The 22,038-nt window shown below is 38.2% G+C and overlaps 1 protein-coding gene and 1 pseudogene across 1 annotated transcript; one reads left to right on the top strand and one right to left on the bottom strand.

Annotated features, from left to right (window-relative positions):
• Positions 1-874: 874 nt before the first annotated feature.
• LOC103017237 (cytochrome b-c1 complex subunit Rieske, mitochondrial-like) lies at positions 875-1,664 on the bottom strand (annotated as a pseudogene).
• An 11,189-nt stretch (positions 1,665-12,853) lies between these two features.
• On the top strand, positions 12,854-19,445 carry LYZ (lysozyme). The gene is made up of 4 exons (XM_028162050.2): positions 12,854-13,157; positions 14,707-14,871; positions 16,883-16,961; positions 18,540-19,445. The coding sequence occupies exons 1-4, from the start codon at positions 12,962-12,964 to the stop codon at positions 18,604-18,606; spliced, it is 507 nt and encodes a 168-aa protein (XP_028017851.1). The 5' UTR covers positions 12,854-12,961; the 3' UTR covers positions 18,607-19,445.
• Positions 19,446-22,038: the final 2,593 nt, after the last annotated feature.

Raw genomic sequence — 22,038 nt, 5'->3', positions numbered from 1 at the left:
AGTTATTAGTAAATAAAGTTCATACTTTATTCAGATTTCCTTAGTTTTTACCAAATGTCCTTTTTCTGTTCTAGGATCCTATCTAGAGTACCACGTTACATTTAGTTGCTAGGTTCTTTTGGCTCCTCTTAGCTCTAATAGTTTCTCAGACTTTGCTTGTTTTTGATGACCTTGACAGTTTTGAGGGGCACTGATGGGGTATTTTGTAGAACAATGCTTAACTGGGATTTGTTTTGATGTTTTTCTCATGGCTAGGCAAGGATTATGTGTCTTGGGGAGGGAGACCACAGATACCATTTTCATCACATGGTATCTAGGATACATACTATCAACATAACTTATTACTGTTGATATTAACCTTGATCCACTGGCTGAAGTAGCATTTGTCAGGTTTCTCTGCAGTAAAATTATTCTTTTTGCTCCTTTCCATGCTATATTCTTGGGAAGAAAGTCACTATGCACAGCCCACACTTAAGGAGTGGTTAGTTACACACCACTTCCTTGAGGGCAGAGTATCTACGTAAATTTTTTGGAATACTTTGGCATGGGAGATTTGTCTATTCTCCCTTTCCTTTGTTTTTTTCTTTTTTTTCTCTCCGTACACCAGTCTGTAATTTTTAATTAGAATTAACTCTCAAAGACACTGCACCTTTGAAGTCTTTGAGCATAACAGTATTTAACAGTGGCTTTATTAGGTGAATGCTTGAAAGTATTCAACATGAAATTCAATTTACTTCACATGTTTGCAAACACATTATTAGCAATTCTTAAATATTTCAAATCAACTAATTCGAAGTACAGAAGGCTTGTTCTCAAGTAACTCTTCTGAGGTGACACGAAGACTGAAAGAAGCCTATGACTTGAGTCCAGGTCTCTAACCAACAATCACTATATCATCACTGTGAACTCATATGAGGGAACTTCAAGGTTGAGAGGTGCAGACCCCTTCCTGATCCTGCCAGATGCATCATAGTGTGACCCACGGCAAGGGCAATAATAACCACCAAAATCTCCTGCATTTGCAATGGGTACACAACCAAGATGAGTGCACACACCTATCAAGACAAACCATTCAGGTTTCTTTACTCGTTCTAAATCATGCTGTGAGTCCCTCAACTGGAGTACTTCAACTGCAGCTTTCTGGCCAATTTCCTTATTGGTTCTATGGCGCACAAACAGAGGTTGGCCTCTCCATTTGAAAGCCATGTTCTTGCCCTCTGGAAGATCAGATAACTTGATTCCGGTTTTGGACATGGCCAACACATCAGCAGAAGCACTCATGCTGGAAACGAACTGAGAAACGACATTCTTGGCAGCATACGCGACACCCACAGTAGTTGTTGCAGTTAACAAATAGGAGAAACCTTTTCTAGCCTCACTGCTCTCTTTTGAAGACTTTGTACTATCTAACACTTGAGCGCAATGATAGAGAAGTCAGGCACTTTGATGTTCATATGGGAATAACGAACAGAAGCAGGGACATTGAGGCCCACGGAGGCGACCAAAGGCCTGCCTGCGCAGCCTGGCCACTCGGCGACTCCCAGCACAAGAAGGACTGCTTCACATCCAGCACTGGCGACTCCGAGGTGGCGGGCACCGCGGCCTGCACTAGTGGCCGACAGGACGGGCGCGAAAGGGCCCGAGCGGGCGGCGACCAACAACATGGTGACAGCAGGTCCCTCCCTTTCCTTTGTTTTTAAAATTGTTTTACCTCCATCTGAAATGATGAAAACACTCCCAGAATTTCCATGGCTAAACACACAGTTTATTTCTTGTTCATGCCACAATGTCTATCATAGTTCAGCAAGTGGTTCTGTTCCACACAGTCACTCAGGCACCCGGGCTGACAGAGGTTTTACCAACAGGTAGCTACACCTTCTGACACATACAACTTCACCAGCTGCCAAGGCAGATAGAAAAGTACTGGAGTGTTTTGCACTAGCACTTAAATGTTTCAGTTTAGAAGTGACTCACATCATTTCTACCCATAGCTCATTGGCCAGAATTAGTTACATAGCTCTCCCTAAATTCAAGGGTGTAGGGAAGTATAATCCTCCCCTGTGCCTGGAAGGAAGAGAACCAGACATGGGAAGTTCCTATCACAAGTCTCCTACCCCAGTTGCCCACCATACAAAATCCTATTCTCTCTCCAGTTCTCATCCAGCTGAAATGCTGTGAAGCCTTCACTGTCTCTTCCCCACTGACTTCAGGTCCCCTCTGTGCTCCATCAGCCCTCTGTGCAGACCAACAATAAAGCAAGTATATATTGGGTTGTAACCATTGGTTTGCATGTCCTATAGAGGAAAACAGTCATGCCTTTTCACCTTGGTATCCTCAGCATTAACATGGTGCCTCTAAAATAGAAAGTATCCAATCAATCAACTTTCATTATTTATTGAATTAATTAATGGACAAATTCCTAAACTTACAACCAAATGTACACAGAACCTTCTTCCATAATACAATTATTCATGTATAATTTCTTGACAATTGAAGTAGAAATTTTTTTCCCTTACTAACTTTAGTGAAGCGTTGAATAATACCTTCAAAAATTTTTACATATATTGGCATGAGGAATCCTGTGTCTCAAACTTATTGTCTTATTTCTAATTTATTCCAGAGGCCTGAGTTAACTCTTTATAAAAAAATGATTCTTTCTTTAAAATTCTAGGTTACCTTTTTGTAATTGTTTTCTCATGTTGGAGAAGCACATCCTTATGTAGTTTGTGGTTGGTTTTTATTTGTAAGTTTGTATTATTTCCTTGCATCATTTGTAATATCAAAACACTGTTTTAACACAGGTAGTCAAGAGAGAAGAATAACACCTTAATTGTAGGTGGAATGCATTTTTTATACAGGGAATTTACCAATTTTGTTGAATGTCTACACTGTACACATGAGTGTGCTTCTTTCTGAGACGGCAGAGGAGAAACCTTAAAGGAGCATAAGTCCTCCAAGAGCTCATCATGATGAATATGAGGACAATATGACAGCAAACCACAAAATAGACAATAAAGTCATAGATGACATGTGATTGACATATGTGTGTTATAAACTCTGAGTCCTCTGAGTTCAGGGTTGGCATGCTCTGGATGCAAAGTAGGTTGGAGGGGAGAGAAACTGGACATAAGGAGACTACTTAGAAAGACATGTCAGTAGTCCTGTCACAAAATTCAGATCTAAACTAGATTTCACATGCCAGAGTACATTGAGGATATTTGACTTGCAGTGAATTGAATTTCTTACATGAGGAAGATATTTTAAGTGTAGTTTTTCTGTATTTAGGTTTATTTTATTCCTATTATTTTCACAAAAATTAGTAGTCATGTGTGTATGTATATGTGTATATGTAAACTTTTCCATTTTAGAAGATAGTATTCTTATGAGGAAATTGAAAATTATCTTAACTTCCTAGATGTTAAAACATCCATTCATTTTTTTTTAGCAGGTTAGAGTTTACCATTCTATATTTGTATAGTATTTCTAATTTACTAAGTTACTCTTTAATTGAAAATCATTTTGAATCGGCAGTCAAAGAAACTATTTTCCAAAATAAATGTGTAAGGCACTGACACTAGCCCTCATCATCTTTGGGTCAGTTCATTGTGAGACCTGTGTGTAAATGGTGCTATGTTTGTGAGTTCAGTTCCTTTCTGACTGAGTTGGAAATAAACCACTCCCATGCCAGCAAACCAGCCACCTCACAGAGGTATGTTATTGACCTGAGATGGGGGATTGGGGTGAGAAAATGTGTGGCTGCATCTTAAACAACTTAGTGATGTCAAAGGGAGAACAACACCATCTCCAATTAAATGTGTACATATAAATTGTTGTTAATAAGAAGTTAAGCATATTATCTTATTTGCTTGCTAAGGATAGCAATAAAATGTTTGTTTGTCGAGAGGGGGGAAAATACAACCCAAATACATGACCTTATTCCCCAATTTGCAACAATTTCTTCTCTCCTCCTCCAACATTTTGTTATGTTACCAGAGCGAATGTACAGATTGAGATCATTGTTTTCTAGTTCAATGAAAGAAGTTTAATGATTATGCAGTTGCACTGGCACAAATAAAAAGATCAAACAAACCTGAAACCCAAAAGTCATACTTAATAGAGAAATGAAATCAAAATACTCTTCTGGAAAGAGGAAACTAAAGTGGGAGCATTTCCATCTCTTTGTAAACAAGACTGTTTTATCACATGTTTGAAAAGTCAGTTACCTATTTCATTATAATTTCTCAATGATGAATGCCCAATTGTTGTGTAAACTGGTAAAGGATTTTGTAACCCAACCGATTGTGGGAAGGGAAATACTTGTTCATAATGTGAAAAGAGGAAGTGAAATGAGATCCAGCCTAAGTTCTGATTGCATAATGATAACAGAAGTAATAGTACAAAGAAAGTATTCACAAAGAAATCAAAAGCTTGCCACAATTATCAGTTGTTCACATATCAAGAATATTGATTTTTAAATAGTCTCTTAACTGTTCCATGGCATTGCCTGGTGTTAGATCAACCTCTTAGAGAAAAATCACACTTTTAAAATAAATACATAAAATGGGCTTGCACAACTGTATTGGGAACTAAAATCAGACAGGAGGTAGACAAAGGAGTTATAGTGTGTCAAAGGGTGAGAATTGGGTCGCGGTAGTATTTCTTCCCATTCACGTCAACTTTTACAAGGTAATGTGGTAGACTGAAAAGACCATGGAACTGACCTGAATCCAAATCCAAGCTCTTCCACTCACTAGCTATATGTCTTTGGGCAAGAGGCTTTTCTTCTCTGGGACACATATTTTTTCACCTGTAAAATAGATATAATACCTACCTTTAAGACCCCTGTAAGAACTATAAGTAATGTTTATTAAGTGGTTAACACTTCATAAGCATTTGATAAACAAAAGCTAGTATTATTTACCTTTCCTTTTCCCCTGTATCTCGAACTGGTCTGGATAATCTCTAATCCTGATTATTCAAACCTCCTAAATATCTCTGAAACCCTCCCAGTTCTCTCTGTTACCCACCCCCACCTTCGTCTGCCATCTGGATTACTTGCCAGTTTTCTAGCAGCGGTCCCTGAATCCAATCTAGAGTGTTTTGTTTTGTTTTGTTTTGTTAAGATTTTGATCCAGTTACTCTCCAGTTTAATACTCATGAATAGTTTCCCTTTGTCTTTGGGATTAAGGGCTAAATCTCACAGTTTTGGGGATTAAGCTTCCAGGTCTGGTCCTGCTCACCCCTCCAACTTTCTCTTTGCCACCAGATATCCTAACATTTCTTTCATTGTCTACATAGTATACTGAGGAAACAGCAGGAATGAAGACAGAGAAGAGAGTGAGTACGTGGCAAGTGTCAGGAATGGTAAAATCTCCTCTATGACTAGCAGTAAAGTACATGGCAGATTACTAGGCTAGTACTGTTTTTTAGGCTTAATGATCAATTGATGGGTCAGTAACTTGTGGCTCTGTGCTAGAGCACAGTAACTAGAGACTCTTACAGCACAGTATTGCTACCATAGTAGAAATAATTTCTCTTGTGTATGTTAAATAGTATTATTTTTTCTCGGTATGAACCAATTACCTGACTCAAAACACAAAAACAACAAGACCATAGAGAAAATTAAGTACAAAAGTTAGATGATTTCTGGAGTTTGGATGGTGTCAGGGAACACAGGAAATTATCTTGTTTGATCAATTTTGCAAAGAGTGGGAACTTAAATTACAGGGATATCGAGAGCTAGAAGAAGAGAAAGTGGTCACTAATCCTTGAGGAAAAAAATACAGTGGTCTGGATTAGGCAAACCCAAACCATTTACCATTTTTCAATGACCCATATACCTGAGGGGCCAACAAAATGCCACCTTTGGATTGGGGTCAAGCACTGCTCCTAAGTCAGGGAATGTCCCCACAGGGAACCACTCTGACCTGTGGCCAGGCTGCTGGACTTGCTGGGAGCAGCTGTGTGCTGGTCCTGTTTCACAAGGCTGTTACACACTACATTAGTTGAAGAAGAATTTACTCCACCTTAACCTTTCAACATGTGCGCTCCCCCAGAGAGCCCAGCGGTGTTCCCCGCCACAGCCCTCCCAACTGCCCCACCCCTCCAAATTCTCCTAGCAGCCACGCTGCCACAGCGGAGATGAGACTAGGTCCTCTGCACCCCTGAGCCAAACTACACAAGGATGGCATCAGCTGGAGAATGCAGTGAGTGCAGCTGCCCTGACCGTGGTCTCCCAAGGTCCATAATGGCTTCAAGAAAATGGCACTGCTTCACTAACAAGTGATTATTTATACCTTTTGACAAAACTCATGCCAATGCCTCTTTTCATTAATACAGACAATTTTGATTTACCACTGTCATTTACTTTCTGAGGTTATCCTATTTTCATACAGTTTTTCACGTCCCTCATATACTGACACAAATAGATTTTAATTTTGTGCTAATAGAGAAAAACAGGATTGTAGGAACGACAACAAAAAAAAATGATGGGATAGATGATAGCAAAACAAGATTATCAAGACAGAGTGGTCTGTCCGTATGGTCTGAGTCACTGAAAACTGAAACACCTAGGCTTACCTCAAGAGTTAATGGTGACCTGAATCATGGAACCAAAGAGCCATTTTCAGGAAAATAGTTTCATCTCTAGGGCTCCCAAGAACCATCTCACTTCCCACTCTCCAATGCCATTCAGAGCAGGTAAGTGTAGATCAAATAGTGCAGTGGGTATAAATTTGCTATACCATAAATGGGTGTGAGAAACACCACTTTGCTTTATTTTTCTAGATCAAACAAAATTTGTCTCTAAGCCCCACTTCCCCAAATGGTGAGTCAGTGATAGTCTTTTTAAACTTCTTTAGCTAATCCCCTGCCCAGGAGCTTCCAAGCATCTCAAGAAACTACAAAATCCAGAAAACTTGAAGAAGACCTCAGAGTTTCGGTCCATCACTGAGATGTTCATACGGTGGTTATTACCCAAGCTGACGTGGTTCATTTGCAGGCAGAAGCTCCTTTTCAAAGCTTCATCAGTTCCCAAGGCAGGGCAATTTGTGTTCAATTTCCCCAGCAACTACATGCCATCCAAGAGACCTCTTGCCATTGCTCTGGGCCCCCCATGGGAGTGGGATGCAGGGCCCTGCCACTTTTTAAGCCTGCTACCACTATCATCTTAGATCTGGCCAAATTTGCCTCCTCAATACCCCTGGCCTCAGGGAGTCTCCTCCCCAGTTTATCCTCCTTCAATGATATAGTCTCCCAAAGAAAAAACCTGGATGGGACATAGTGTTCCAGGAGCTTGGCAACTTGTGCTTTATTCCAAGGAATATAAATTCTATTCTTGTAAGAGTATTTTTTAGCCTTTTAAAAAAATTAACTATACAATAAAAATGATCCTACCAAAACAGCATTGTTCCAAGATACTCTCTCACGTTTCTTTTTATATAGCTTATATGCCATTTTAATGCGGCTCATGAAGCTCAGTGAAAATTAATATTTAACTCCTTTCCATTGAAGCTTAAGAGACCACTGATCTGGGTACAGAAGAGCTGTATAGGAGAAAGATAATTTTAAAGTTAAATGGCAGAATATTTCTACAAATATAGCTGAGTTCATATACACAGAGGGATGTCGAGGACTTCAAAATAATCATCCTTTTTTTTAGTGATTCTGCACATTCCTCTCTGTGTGTGTAATTATTTATTATTTTGCTAATTGCAAAAGTAATATATGCTGAAAGAAGAAAACTTGAAAAATGCCAAAATATACAAATTGAGTAAAAATTCTGAAGAGTATGCATAAATAACCACTGTAAACATTCTGGTGTATGTCTTTTAGTTCTTTTTCTTACATAATACATTTTTAAACTTTTTTTAATCATAAAATACATGTATATATTTTTAAAGTCAAATAAAGTGTTATAAGTTTAATGGTGAAAAATAGCCCTAACCTTTCTCATCCAGTTCCCAACACTAGAGGTGATAATCCCTTTCAACTTATTTAGCTATTTTTAGCTCCTTTAGCTATATTCTAGTATTACAGCCATATATCTCAAGAGCATGATTATTCTTCTCAGTTTTGATTTTCAGTCATAGACATTTTCTATTTATTTCCACCAAGGAAGATGAAGATTTAGCTCTCTCTCAGCTCCCCTTGCCTTGTTGTTCCCCTTTACAAGCATGCACAAACACTCACAGATGACTATAATTTGATGGTATAATTTGGTTGTATTTCTCTTCTTAAGTTTTTTGGTTTCCTTGGAGTTAAAAATTGCCTTACTTTTCTGTTTGCTTAGTTTTCCATGTACTTATTCATGTATTAATTCATTACCCAAAGTCTCAGCCAGAGTTGTCAAACTCCCTTCAATAGGTTCAGACATTCCAGGCCATCTCTTCTGGTTTTCCCCAGGGAGTCCACAGGGACACTTCTCCCTTCATCTCTATAATTTCCCTTCTCCTCTTTCCTGTATTAGAACCCTGTTTCCTAGAACCCACATCTTCTATCTTATTTGCTCCTTTTACTTTTTATTTATTTATTTATTTTTTGGCAGCACTGCACGACTTGTGGGATCTTAGTTCCCCAACCAGGGATTGAACCCGGGCCCCGGCAATGAATGCACCAAGTCCTAAGCACTGGATTGCCAGGGAACTCCCAAGAATACATCATTTTGTAATTTCTAGAGACATATGCCTTTTTATAGTACAATTTTTTTAAGTGGCAAAAAGAACATGTTATTAACAGACCCAAATATCTTTAGTTTCTCTGTAATAAGAAGTCAAAAGCAGATAACCTTAACCTATGTTTGGCAATTAATGTTTCAGTATTTTCTCTTATTTGGAAATTATCTAGATATTCAATGAATATCCATCATTTACAGTTAAGGTTACGAAAAGATTTTGGAAACTATTTTTAAGCAGACATATTTTATAGAACATAATGATTGTTGCAAAATTCATTTACAAACTTTTCTCCCACTTACATCCATTTAATTCATGTGTTCTTAACAATTATTCTTGAGTTGCCATGAAAATTTCATGAGATATGAAAAGTTAACCATCATTTTAAGTTATTATTGTCGTTGACAAACTAGGCAAGTAGCAAAAATCACAGAAGCAAAGAACCTAAACATTTAAACATGGATTTTTTTCCCCCTACCATGTTGACATACATTAAGAAAATCGTTTTTATTGTAACTTTATTTCCTTAGGTTAAATTTATAATTTTATAATCTCAAGCATCTAGTAGAGATAACATAAACTTATTTGACTAGTCTTAATTTATATAAGTGCTTGTATTTTCTTTAAGCCAATTAAATAGAGCTCTTTCACAAGTTTTTAGGAATACTATCCAGAGGGAGAAAAATATAACATATACATAACATACATGTATAGATATACATAGACACATAGAGAGATGCAAACAGAGATCTTATAGATTTCATTTTAAAATGTTAGCCACATATCAGGTACAGTAGTACAAAACTCACTAGCTTATAAAAGAATAGTTGGATCTAAATGGTGTTTCTGGTAGATTGAACAAGTTAAGTTTACCTGCTCAGATGGCTGAAGCTTTTACCAATATTTGTGGAAAAGACTTTTAAGATTTTTACTTGTCTTTAATACATGATCTTATGGAGGCTGTGGACAAAATTTGGGGCAAGGGAGCTTATGGAAATATCAAATAGCAGTTTGTTTTTAAAACTCTCTCTCTCTCTTTTTTTTTTCCAGTCCCATGGTTGCTTTAGCCAACAATTATCTTTGTTATTTTTTTATTTTTTATTTTTAATAAATTCATTTATTTATTTATTTTTGGCTGCATTGGGTCTTTGTTGCGCGCGGGCTTTCTCTAGTTGCAGCTAGCGGGGGCTACTCTTCGTTGAGGTGCACGGGCTTCTCATTGTGGTGGCTTCTCTTGTTGCGGAGCACGGACTCTAGGCACGCAGGCTTTCGTAGTTGTGGCACGTGGACTCAGTAGTTGTGGCTCGCGGGCTCTAGACCGCAGTCTCAGTAGTTGTGGCGCACAGGCTTAGTTGCTCCGTGGCATGTGGGATCTTCCCGGACCAGGGCTTGAACCTTTGTACCCTGCACTGGCAGGCGGATTCTTAACCATTGCGCCACCAGGGAAGTCCCCACAATTGTCTCTTTGGATGCTTACATTTCAAAGATATGGTAAGATCAATATTTCCAAGGGACTGAGAAAGGATTATAGGTTTTATCTAAGAAGGAACTCGGGCATATTTGCCCATTATCAGAAATCTAGGATAATTACTGTAATGTTTCTCTTTTCTTTAACGGTAAGATAGGATAGTTCAGTGACTTTTTTTTTTTTTTTTGTAGTGCCAGCCCAAAATACGGGGAAGGTCTGGACCTGGTGGGGTCTGCTTACAGAGTAAGGGACAATAAATCAACTCCTCCAGTGCATTTTCTGAACCTTTATCAAAGCTGTTTCCTGGCTATCAATATTTACGTAAGTTGTACACCTGCTTGAGTGCCACCTGCACTTCTTAACGTTTGTTCTCTGATCTTCCTCTCCTAATCTTGTAAAGGAAGTGTTTTGTTTTTTCTCACACTAGCCAAGGTATTCCTCTGTACCTCTCTTCTTTCTTCCTTCCTTTCTTTCTTTCTTCCTTTCTTTCTTTCTTCCTTTCTTTCTTCCTTTCTTTCTTTCTTCCTTTCTTTCTTCCTCTTTCTTTCTTTCTTTCTTTCTTTCTTTCTTTCTTTCTTTCTTTCTTTCTTCCTTCCTTCCTTCCTTCCTTCTTTCCTTCCTTCCTTCCTTCCCTCCTTCCTTCCTTTCTTCCTTTCTTAATCTGATCTTCCCATAGGTACCAGTAGGACATCTGTTTAAGATGAGGGCTCTCTTAAAAATCCTTTCAGATGTAAAAGTCCAAATCTTTAATATACCTATTTCAATTGTGACTCCAAGCCAGTAAGTCTTTTTATGTCTTAAAACCAATTTCAAGGCTTAACCATGGACACAAAAGGTGTCCCCTAAGAAATGTAGCCCTCTCAAGATGCAGAGCCACTCCAGAGATAGCCTAAGAAAGCAAAGACCTTCATTGTCACAGGTGTCAAAGAAACCTCTATCTCCCACAAAGTGAGACACCTAAAATCACTGACCTACTTATCTGTGTTACCAGAAATGGGATACTGGGATGAGAATTTTTCCCTCACGAACAAGGCAATGAAAGTAGGGGTGATAAAAGCCCCTTATGAACTGAGACCCTTTATTAAGACAAACTCCCCTGAGAGCCAGCATGGTTGGACAAAGAGAATGTTGCCTGTCACTTCATGTCTTAGGCTCTTAGCTGGCTGACTAGCTGCTGATGCAAGCCTGACAGACAGTCTGCAGCCCCAAGTGGCAGAAACCAGAGGGAATATGCTCACTGGTTACAAAGCCAAGTTCTCATTACATAAAATGAGACAAAAGGAGAGTCTCATCTTACGGTTTTTCATCCTTAGGACAAATGACACAAAAGACAGAGACAAAGGAAAACATGACTCTTTCTGGGAGGCTAAGAATCAATACCCATAGGTGTTGATTACCAACAACAAAATCACAAAAGTCACGATTGAAGATCTATCTTCACAAATGTTTTTCTCCTGCCACTGTGCATTTGGAAAGGAAGGGACAAGGAGAAATGTTTATCCTCCTCTCTTGACTGTGCACTACAGACAGAGATCTGGGAGACTCACATGGTAAGAATTCTTACCTTCTGCTGGTCTGTTGTCAGTTATCCCATATCTAAACTATAGTCTCTAGGGAGAGTGGAGTGTTCCAGCCTTTTACTGTCCCATCACCAGAAACTGTACAGAAGGAAAAATTTGTTTCCTTTTACCCTTTTAGGTTTTTGGCTGGGGCTCTGGAACAAAAGACAGATTAACAAGAGAACAAGTTTATTAACATGTATATCTCATATATACTTATGAGAAATGCAGGGATGAGTAACTCCAAGAGGTGGCTAGAACTTGGACTTACATATCATCTTAACCAAAGAACAATATATTTTTAGAGGAGCAACAAGCACTAGGCTTCCAAGGGTGGCAAATTGTGGGACGATCAATATATAAGAAACCAATGGAAGATAATAGCTAGTCAGTAAATGTTGTTTTGTAGAGTCCTCTGGTGCTATCTTGGGGCTAAGTGTCTAAGGTTGTAGGTGATTAATTTCTGCACAAATTTATGTTCTGCTTTCAAGAAAATAGGGGGAGGGCAGAGAACTTTTCTTGGATCTGTTTCTTTTCAATTGCTTTTAGCTCAAAATCATTCTCATGCCAAAGGGCAAGATTTTTTGGTGACATATTCTGGTATTCTTCTGTAGGTTTTGCTATAAAGTTCCCTTGCTTTAATGACCCTTTATGTTCTAACATGGAAATGTGAAGTAAGGCATTGTCAGAAAGGAGTTAGGAGTGTTGTTCACATGAGACTTATTTATAATAGTAAACATTGATTTATAAATTAAGAGTTTACAATAGTAACCAAAAAAGTTAGTATAGGAATCTGGCTGAGCAACATGGTGTTGTGCTATATAACTATCAAAACAACAAACAGAGTGTCGTGTTCTTTTGTGGAAAGTATATAAAGTAATTTTAAGTGAAAAAGATGAAGACAACATAGTGAAGGCACATAAAACAATTTAATGAAAATGAATATTAATCAAAGATTGGAGCTCATTTGCAGTTACATAAAATGTTCAGTTTTTTCCCTTTATAGTTGCTGAAATTCATGATAAAATAGGAGGAGGTTCCTCTTTTGGCAATAGTGCTAATCCCAATTCTTCCTGAGCAATGTCTTTAAGCAATGTCATTTCATTATTTTCTTGCAGGTCATCCTTAGGACCTCAGAATATCCCTCTTCAAACATAAGGAAGAAAACTTTTAAAGTCAGTGGACCAATAAACGGTTCCTGTTTTCCACATGTCTCAAAGGGTGGAGCTGCCAGACCACTCGGAGAAGAAGGAAGTGAAAAGATGTTAAATACCAGGACCAGCTCAGCCTGGTCAGCCTGGAGGTCTGGCTTCTCAGTCAACATGAAGGCTGTGCTTATTCTGGGGCTTCTCCTCCTTTCTGTCGCTGTCCAAGGCAAGATCTTTGAGAGGTGTGAGCTTGCCAGAACTCTGAAAAGACTTGGATTGGATGGCTTTAAGGGAATCAGCCTGGCAAACTGTAAGTTAACTCTTCTTCATCCTTCCAAATAGTTAGCCAGCTGTGGAACAGATACTCATAGAGGATGAAGAATAAGAAAGGGAGTTTGAGTGAATGGACTTTTTTATTCCTTTGATGGTTTGTACACTTACAATGGTTAAAAACATCAACTTGTTCCTTCAGAATCAGATGTACCAGGTGAAGGATTGAGGCATGGGAGGACCAAATTCTATACCGTTCTAAGCATGCCAGGACCCGTTGTACTCTTCTAGTGCCACTAAATTTGCCAGCTGGCAGATGTAGGCTGACTCAAAGATTCATTTGTGCACTGAGGATATGTCTGTCAAGCCCTTGGTGTTGGACTCCAGCCATTTCCAGTTTGGAACTTGGGTTCTGCAAGCCTGAGTAATGTAGTATTTTTTTCATTTGTAATCCCCCTACCATGATGTTGGGTTTTTAACAGCAAAGTTTTTCAAAAATTACATTGAATTCGTAAAACAGGGACAGTAGGAACCTATTTCCCCTCAATCAATATCTATATAAGGATTCCTGAAATGCAGCATGAAATGACATTTTATTATTCTTACTCTAGTTGATTATTTTTCATTTTCTTCCACAGAATTCAAGATGTGCCCCAAGTAAAAGTTACTTTATATTTTAGTCCATATCTGTCAATGTAATCACTGAATTTTTCAGATTGAATTCAGACATTTCCCCTCCATAACTATTTTTGAATGAATGAGCAAATGGCTACATGGGCGGATGGATGACACAGTTTTTCCTATTCTATGACTCCCGTTGTCTGGATTCTAATTTTTTTTTTTTAATTTTATTTATTTATTTATTTACTTATGGCTGTGTTGGGTCTTCGTTTCTGTGCGAGGGCTTTCTCCAGTTGCGGCAAGCGGGGGCCACTCTTCATCGCGGTGCGCGGGCCTCTCACTATCGCGGCCTCTCTTGTTGCGGAGCACAGGCTCCAGACGCGCAGGCTCAGTAATTGTGGCTCACGGACCTAGTTGCTCCGTGGCATGTGGGATCTTCCCGGACCAGGGCTCGAACCCGTGTCCCCTGCATTGGCAGGCAGATTCTCAACCGCTGTGCCACCAGGGAAGCCCTGGATTCTAATTTGATATCCAAATTCACCTTTAGGTATCATAAGAAATTTTCTTTCTCCCAGAAAATCCTTATTTTTCCTAATAAAAAGCATTAGCATATGCATCTGCTGCTAATTACCAAACCCACTCAACAACTCTGTTGATTTTCCTATTCTAGGCTGAATCTTACCTGAGGGATGGGAGCAGAGGAAGGGTAATAGCAATGGAAGAAACAGCTATTTTAATATTTTTAAAAATATGTTACCTTGTTTCATTCGTATTACCAAATGATTTGCTAACAAAAGAATTCTCTTAAGGGCCCTTTAACACCAAAGTGTTAAAATATTTTACAAGTAAAATACATCTTTATAAAGTCGTTAGTAAAATAGAATTAGTTAAATAGAACTATATAATTATGCTATGAACTATAAGTCATATGGTGTTGCTGTTTATTACTTAAGATACGTTTTTTTCAGGGGTGTGTTTGGCCAAATGGGAAAGCAGTTATAACACACGAGCTACAAACTACAATCCTGGAAGCCGAAGCACTGATTATGGGATATTTCAAATCAATAGCCGCTACTGGTGTAATGATGGCAAAACCCCAAGAGCATCTAACGGCTGTCACATACACTGCAGCGGTAAGACAAGATAATGTTGAGTGATGGCACAGGATCCATCTGGTTATACTTACAAGAATAGAGATTCAATACAAATGAAAAGGCCTTGAAGGGTTCATCAGGGACCTAGAAAAACTCCATCTTAACTTCTAGAAACTCTTTATTATTCTCGTAATTCCTTAAGGAAGAAATTAAAGAGCTGGTATCATAAAAGGTTGCTGTTTTCTAATATACAAAAGCTTCTGGAATGACATCACTTTATTATAACTGGACTTGTTGATGCTTTGTAAAGAACAATGCCAATTGGACATATGTACACTACCAAATGTAAAATAGATCGCTAGTGGGAAGCAGCCACATAGCACAGGGAGATCAACTTGGTGCTTTGTGAACACCTAGAGGGGTGGGATAGGGAGGGTGGCAGGGAGACGCAAGAGGGAGGGGATATGGGGATATATGTATATGCATAGCTGATTTACTTTGTTATAGAGCAGAAACTAACACACCATTGTAAAGCAATTATACTCCAGTAAAGGTGTTAAAAAATAAATAAATAAAATAAAATTTTTAAAAAAGGAAAAGAAAAGAACAATGCCATTCCTCCTACTTACCTTGTTTGGGGAGGTTTAGGTATAATTTGGTGTGTGGTCTTTTTTTTTTTTTTTTTTTTAATCTACCCTCCTTTATTGGAAAATGAAAGGATTAGTAGTTAACCAAAGAGGAGGAATATGTGTGGTCCTTTTTTAAAAATTGCTTTTGCTTTTTATTTATTATGAAATGTTTTAAATATATGGAAAATTAGAAACATTAGTATATTAGTATAATAAACATCAATATGCTCATCATGTACTTTAGAACAGTGAAACATTTTGTCATATTTACTTCTTTTATGTATATATTATATATATATACATATATTTTTTTTTGCTGAGTGATTTTAAAGTGAATTAGAAACATTATGACATTTCATTTCTAAATTCTTTAGTTTGTATCTCTAAAAAATATAGTTCCTATATAAACATTGTTATTCTAACAAGTTAATTTACGGATTTGTTTAATTGGGGTGAAACAAATACTCTATTCAGTTCCTTTTAAAAGAGAGATAACATGTGGAATCTTTAGTATGTAAAATATTGGAGAAGTATTACAAAATTGATATTGTTAAATTTTTAAATATTAAAAGAGAAGATTCGTCTTAGAATATGCTTTTGTATCCAGTTAATTTATTTTAAAAAAATTCTGTATTATATAATAATCTGTGGTCATTGAATAAAAATTCTTACTACCCGGAGATGTATGACCACTGGAAACTTTGGGTATACATATATTCTTTGAGGATATGTATCACTTACATATATGAATGTAAAGCTATGTTATACACATATGATGTACACACATACAAACATGTAAGCAATGTGTGTTTCAACAAAAATGAAATTGTACTATATTTACTGCTTTACTATTTGCTCTTTATTACACAAAATTATTTTTGTCAACAAATACCAATCTATATTATTTTTTAAAGATGAATAGAATTCCACTTTATAAATATTCTATAATTTATCAATCCAACTCTTAATGTTAAGCACTTAGGCTGTTTCCATTTTCCCCTATTATTAATTGCTACCTTGTACATACATCTTTGGGTACATCTCTTATTATTTCTTTAGGGTGAATTTCCAGTAGTAGAATTGCTGAGCAAAAAAGTGCTAGACCGGTTTCTGCTTGTTGGTTTGTTTCTGTTTTGTTTTGTTTTTTACAGTGCCTAGTAAAAAGAGAACCTTCTATCATATTAGTTAATAATTCCAGAGCTTCCTATGACTTTGGTAAATGAGAAACAGAATGCTTTATTTCATGCCAAATGGGATGGAATGAAGAAAGAGTTTTCCCCCAACATTCACAGATACATGGACTCTTAAAAAATAATTTTAGTTGTTCTTTTCTCAGCCTAAGACAATGAAGCTGGCTGAACCTAAACTTAAAATGGAATTTCTATGAGCGTTGTTTCCATTTCTCACCAATTCTTTTTCAGTGTTGCTGAAAGATGACATCACTGAAGCTGTACGATGTGCAAAGAGGGTTGTCCAAGATCCACAAGGCATTAAAGCATGGTATGCTTTTTTTTTCCCTTCCGGTTTTATTGAGATGTAATTGACATACAGCACTGTATAAGTTTAAGGTGTACAGCATAATGATTTGACTTACATACATCATGAAATGATGATCACAGTAAGTTTAGTGAACATCCATTATCTCATATGGATACAAAATTAAAGAAATAGAAGAAAAAATTTGTGTGTGTGATGCAAAGTCTCAGGATTTATTCTCTCAACAACTTTCGTATATAACATATAGCAGTGTTAATTATATATATCATGTTGTACATTATATCTTTAGTACTTATCACTGGAAGTTTGTAGTACCTTTGACTGCCTTCATCCAATCCCCTCCCCTCACACCACCCACAACCTCCACCTCTGGTAACCACAAATCCAACCTCTTTTTCTATGAGTTTGTTTGTATGTTCGTTTCTCTGTGTTTGCAGTATAATGGACCTACAACACTATGTTAGTTCCTGTTACAGAGCATGCTATGTGTTAATCGTTAAAGGGGAGAGCTGTTTTACCCTACTGTTATGAGAGAAGTGAGGGAATATTTCCAAAGACCAACGTATACTACTGAGAACTGAAAATTGCAGCTTTAGATATATGCTAAACAACGTATCACATAGAAACCATCTACGTTAACTGATTCAGAATCTTATTCTTTTTTTTAATTAATTAATTTATTTATTTATGGCTATGTTGGGTCTTCGTTTCTGTGCGAGGCAAGCGGGGGCCTCTCACCGTCGCGGCCCCTCCCATTGCGGAGCAGAGGCTCCAGACGCGCAGGCCCAGCAGTCGTGGCCCACGGGCCCAGCCGCTCCGCAGCACGCGGGATCCTCCCAGACCAGGGCTCGAACCCGCGTCCCCTGCACCGGCAGGCAGACTCTCAACCACTGCGCCACCAGGGAAGCCCCAGAATCTTATTCTTTTACTCCTCAATTTTTTTTAGGGGATTTCTAGAGTTTTTTTCTTTTTAAAAATATTTATTTATTTATTTATTATTTTTGGCTGCGTCGGGTCCTCGTGGCAGCTCGCGGGCTCTTCGTTGCCGTGCGCGGACTTCTCTCTAGCTTTGGCACACCGGCTTCAGAGCACACGGGCTCTCTAGCTGTGGCGCTCGGGCTCAGTAGTTGTGCCACGCGGCCTTAGTTGCCCCGCGGCATGCGGGATCTTACTTCCCTGACCAGGGTTCGAACCCGCGTCCCCTGCATTAGAAGGCGGATTCTCAACCACTGTACCACTAGGGAAGTCCCAATTTCTACAGTTTTAAAGATTTTCCGCACTCTACGAACTCCTTGGCATATCTTGAAATTATTTTTGTAATTAAGTAAATGTGGAATGTACTTCGAAGTTGTGGACTACACAGGACTCAACATTCTTCTTCAGCATTCTGTGCTCTAGTGAAGGCTTGGGGGGAGACAGGAAGTACTTGGTATACATATCTCCATTTAATACTTGGATTGATCTGTAGCCTGTATTTCAGTATTGATAAACTATTTTGTTCCCCCAAAGGATTTGAAGTATGTGTATTACAACAAAGGTATGTTTTAAACTTATTACCATTTGTTTCATCTTTCTCTGCAGGGTGGCATGGAGAAATCGTTGTCAAAACCAAGATCTCAGGAGTTATGTTCAGGGTTGCGGAGTGTAACTGTGGAGTTTTCTTTCTTCAGCTCATTGTCTCTTTTTCACATTAAGGAAGTAATAGTTGAGCGAAAGGTCATACTACCATTCTTTCAAACAAATAATGTTTTTACAGAAGCAGGAGCATATGGTCTTTCTTCTAAGAGGCTTAATGTTTACCTCATGTGTTTACTGTTTGATACTAGGCCTACAATATTTTTCGGTTTGCTAATAGAACTAATGCTGGTGAATATTTGTCTAAAATCTTAATTATCAAATATATGTCCAGTACATTCAGTTCTTAATCAAATAACCCAGACTTAATCTTGAATGATGTAAGTACTCCCCAATATGCAATAAAAATATAACCAAAGAATATGTTTAAACAAATTGATCTTAGGCAAAATCCCACTTGTGTAGGCATGTGACACCTTCATCTGTTCTGTCATCTCCAAAAACAGTAAAAGATAACCACTCTTTGTTGGGCAATATAAAATTTTAAAAAGAGCAGAATGCCAAGTGGCTAAAATAAAAACAGCCTGAATTAAGAATTTTGTTTCCATAAAGTGTGACCTTTGATTTAAATGTTTTCTTAGAAATGTTGCATTTACACAGCTTTAAAAATAAACTCACAATTTGTATATCAATCTATCTTATCCCTTTTAAAGAACTCATTTATGCATCTTGCTGATCATGACGGAATATAAAGAGGGATTAGATGACCTGTTGCTTTTCCTTAATTTTATTAAGTTAGATTCATGCATTATGACAAATTCAGAGGCAGATGAGTTTTCAAGTATTGAAATAATTGCTAATTAACCACAGGTGTGAAATTCTGCGTGCTGTAAAAAATACAAACATTTTCATTAAAAGCTTTGCAATTCATACCTGGCTCTTTGTTTAGAACCGTTTAGTATCTCTGAAGAAATACATATGTATATATTCGGAAAAAAATGATCTGACACTTAGTATTTCCTACATCCTCACCTGTACCGAAACAGCTGCATATTGCTGGAAAAATCCAAAAACATGCTGACAGATGTCACTTTATTTTTTTTATTTTTTATTTTTTTGACCGTGCCACACGGCTTGTGGGATCTTAGTTCCCCGACCAGGGATTGAACCCGCGCGCTCGGCAGTGAAAGTGTGGAGTCTTAACCACTGGACCGTCAGGGAATTCCCCTCACTTTAAACTCATAACCACAAATCTCAAAAGGGCCTTCAAGTCTGCCTGGTCATCTTAGTCACTTCTCTGCAATCCTTCTGTGTCGGTGTCCCCACTCTCCAAAATGACTATCACTATTTACTTCTCTCATTTCAAAGTCCCAGCACACATGCCCAACCACTGGCCTTCCACACTCTCCGTTGTCACTAGAGGACCTGGCCTCATATTACACTGAGAATAGACACAACCTTAGACAAAATTCTCCCCCTCCTCACCACCATTAACAGAGGTCACATCTTTCCCTGGGCCCATCGTCTCTCCCTTCCCCTTTATTACTAGGATGAAGGGCCTCTGCTCCTGCCAATGGCAGTGTCTCCACATGCAATCGTCATCGAAGCCCTCTCACTACTCCAATTTAGGCTGTTTCCTGCATCCTGAGTTTCTCCCTCTTTGCTGGATCACCCCCCGTCACTGTACAAACTGCCCTGGTAACCTTCCATCTTACAAAGAACTCTCTGTATTCTCTACATAACCCTCCAACTACAACATCATTCTCTGCTTCCTTTTACAGCAGCACTTGTGGGATGAGATATCTATATTTACCAACTCCACGTCCTCACCTCCCTTTCTCTTTTCAACTCTTCTTCATCTGACTGCTATCCTCACTCAGCTGAAAACTGCTCCAACATGACTCCTTCCATGATGCCTTGGGGCCAGTTCTAGTGATCACTTGTTTTCTGTTCATCTTACTTGATCTCTCAGCAGCATTTGTCATACTTCTGGTTTCTTCCTCAGCTTCTTCTCATTTACATCCTGCCTCATTGATGGCTCCTTCTCAGTCCTTCTTGGCTGGCTGTTTCTCTGCTGTTTGATTTTTAACTGTGGGAGTGCCCCGGGCTCAAGCCTATAACCATTTGATAGACATGTTTTACTTACTCATTTATTTGTCTCTTCTTGCTGAATTATACCTTTCAAAAGAATAAGAGTTTTTCCCACTTTTTAAAGACATTGACATAATCTCAATCTTTCCCAAAATTTGCAAGTAAAGTACAGCCTTTTATGTTTTCTGAACAGTTTGAGAATACACTGCCAACATGGTGCCCAGTGGCTCTGAATCCTTCTGTGTGTAATTCCTACATAACCTCAAAACATCATCCAAATCAGGAGGTTAACACTGACTAATTAGGACCACCTAATCATCAGATCCTATTCAATTTCATCAACTGTCCCCATAGGTCCTTCTTAATTAAAAGGTATAATTCAGAATCATGTGTTATATTTGGTTGTTATGTTTTTCAGTTTCCTTCAATCTAGATCACTTCTTCACTTTTTTTCTTGACTTTGCTGACTTTAACCCTTTTGAAGACCACAAACCAGCTATGTTGTAAAATGACCTAAGATTTTTCTGATATTCTCTTGATTAGATTAGGTTATGCATCTCTGGCAGGGATACCGCAGAAGTGATTGTGCTCTTCTCGTTGGATCCTTTCAGGTGACATGCAGTTTTTAAATATTCTGTTACTGATGGTGTTCACATCCATCATTTGAATAAGGTGATGTCTGCAAGTCACCTCCACTGTGAAGTATTTGGGAGAGGGTAAGGTACTTTGAGAAATTTTGTTCCTCATCAAAATGTCAATGTATGCATTTACTTATTATATCAGTATGGACCCCTGGCTTCCTACTTTATTCAAATTATAATGAGTCATAATCCATTACTATCATTTATTTTGATGTTCACATTGTCCCTGATTTGGCCACTAGAGCCTCTGCAAGCTAGTTTCTGTGTCATTTTGACATGTCCCCATCATTCTTTGTGCACTTTTTTGTTTTCTGGCATAAGATATTCTAAGGCTCACCTTGTTCTTTTCCTGCTTCAGCCTGGAATCAGCCATTTCTCCAAAGAGCCCTTATTCCTCATAGTGGATAACGGTATTTAAAAAACAAGCTCTGGTCACTAGAGTGTCATTGTTCCCAGGCCCCAACAATGGCCAGGGCTAGAGGATATGTGTATTGACATAATATTTATCTATTTAAATTGAATTCGTATAATACATCCAATTCCAATCCCACACCACAAGGTTAATTCTAGTTTTTTCCTTTTTCATGTTGGTAACTCCGTTCTATGACAGTGAGAAACCTGGCACCCATTGTCCTTCATATCCTGAAAACATATCCTTAGCACATGCATATATTTGATCAATTTGCCTGTAGGTAACCAATCTCCAAACACTGCCACACCATGGAATAGATGCTCGGCACTCAGGCTTTGATACCCCTCATTGGGCCACTCCT

Source organism: Balaenoptera acutorostrata, chromosome 11 (assembly GCF_949987535.1).
Source record: "Balaenoptera acutorostrata chromosome 11, mBalAcu1.1, whole genome shotgun sequence".
Lineage (NCBI taxonomy): Eukaryota > Metazoa > Chordata > Mammalia > Artiodactyla > Balaenopteridae > Balaenoptera > Balaenoptera acutorostrata.
This window is presented reverse-complemented; position numbering and strand designations above follow the sequence as displayed.

Excerpts from the sequence above, each read along its gene's own strand:
- LYZ (XM_028162050.2), top strand. The coding sequence starts at position 12,962 with ATGTTAAATACCAGGACCAGCTCAGCCTGGTCAGCCTGGAGGTCTGGC. Across the intron at positions 14,872-16,882 it reads CTGTCACATACACTGCAGCG|TGTTGCTGAAAGATGACATC; the intron begins GTAAGACAAGAT and ends ATTCTTTTTCAG. Across the intron at positions 16,962-18,539 it reads CCACAAGGCATTAAAGCATG|GGTGGCATGGAGAAATCGTT; the intron begins GTATGCTTTTTT and ends CTTTCTCTGCAG.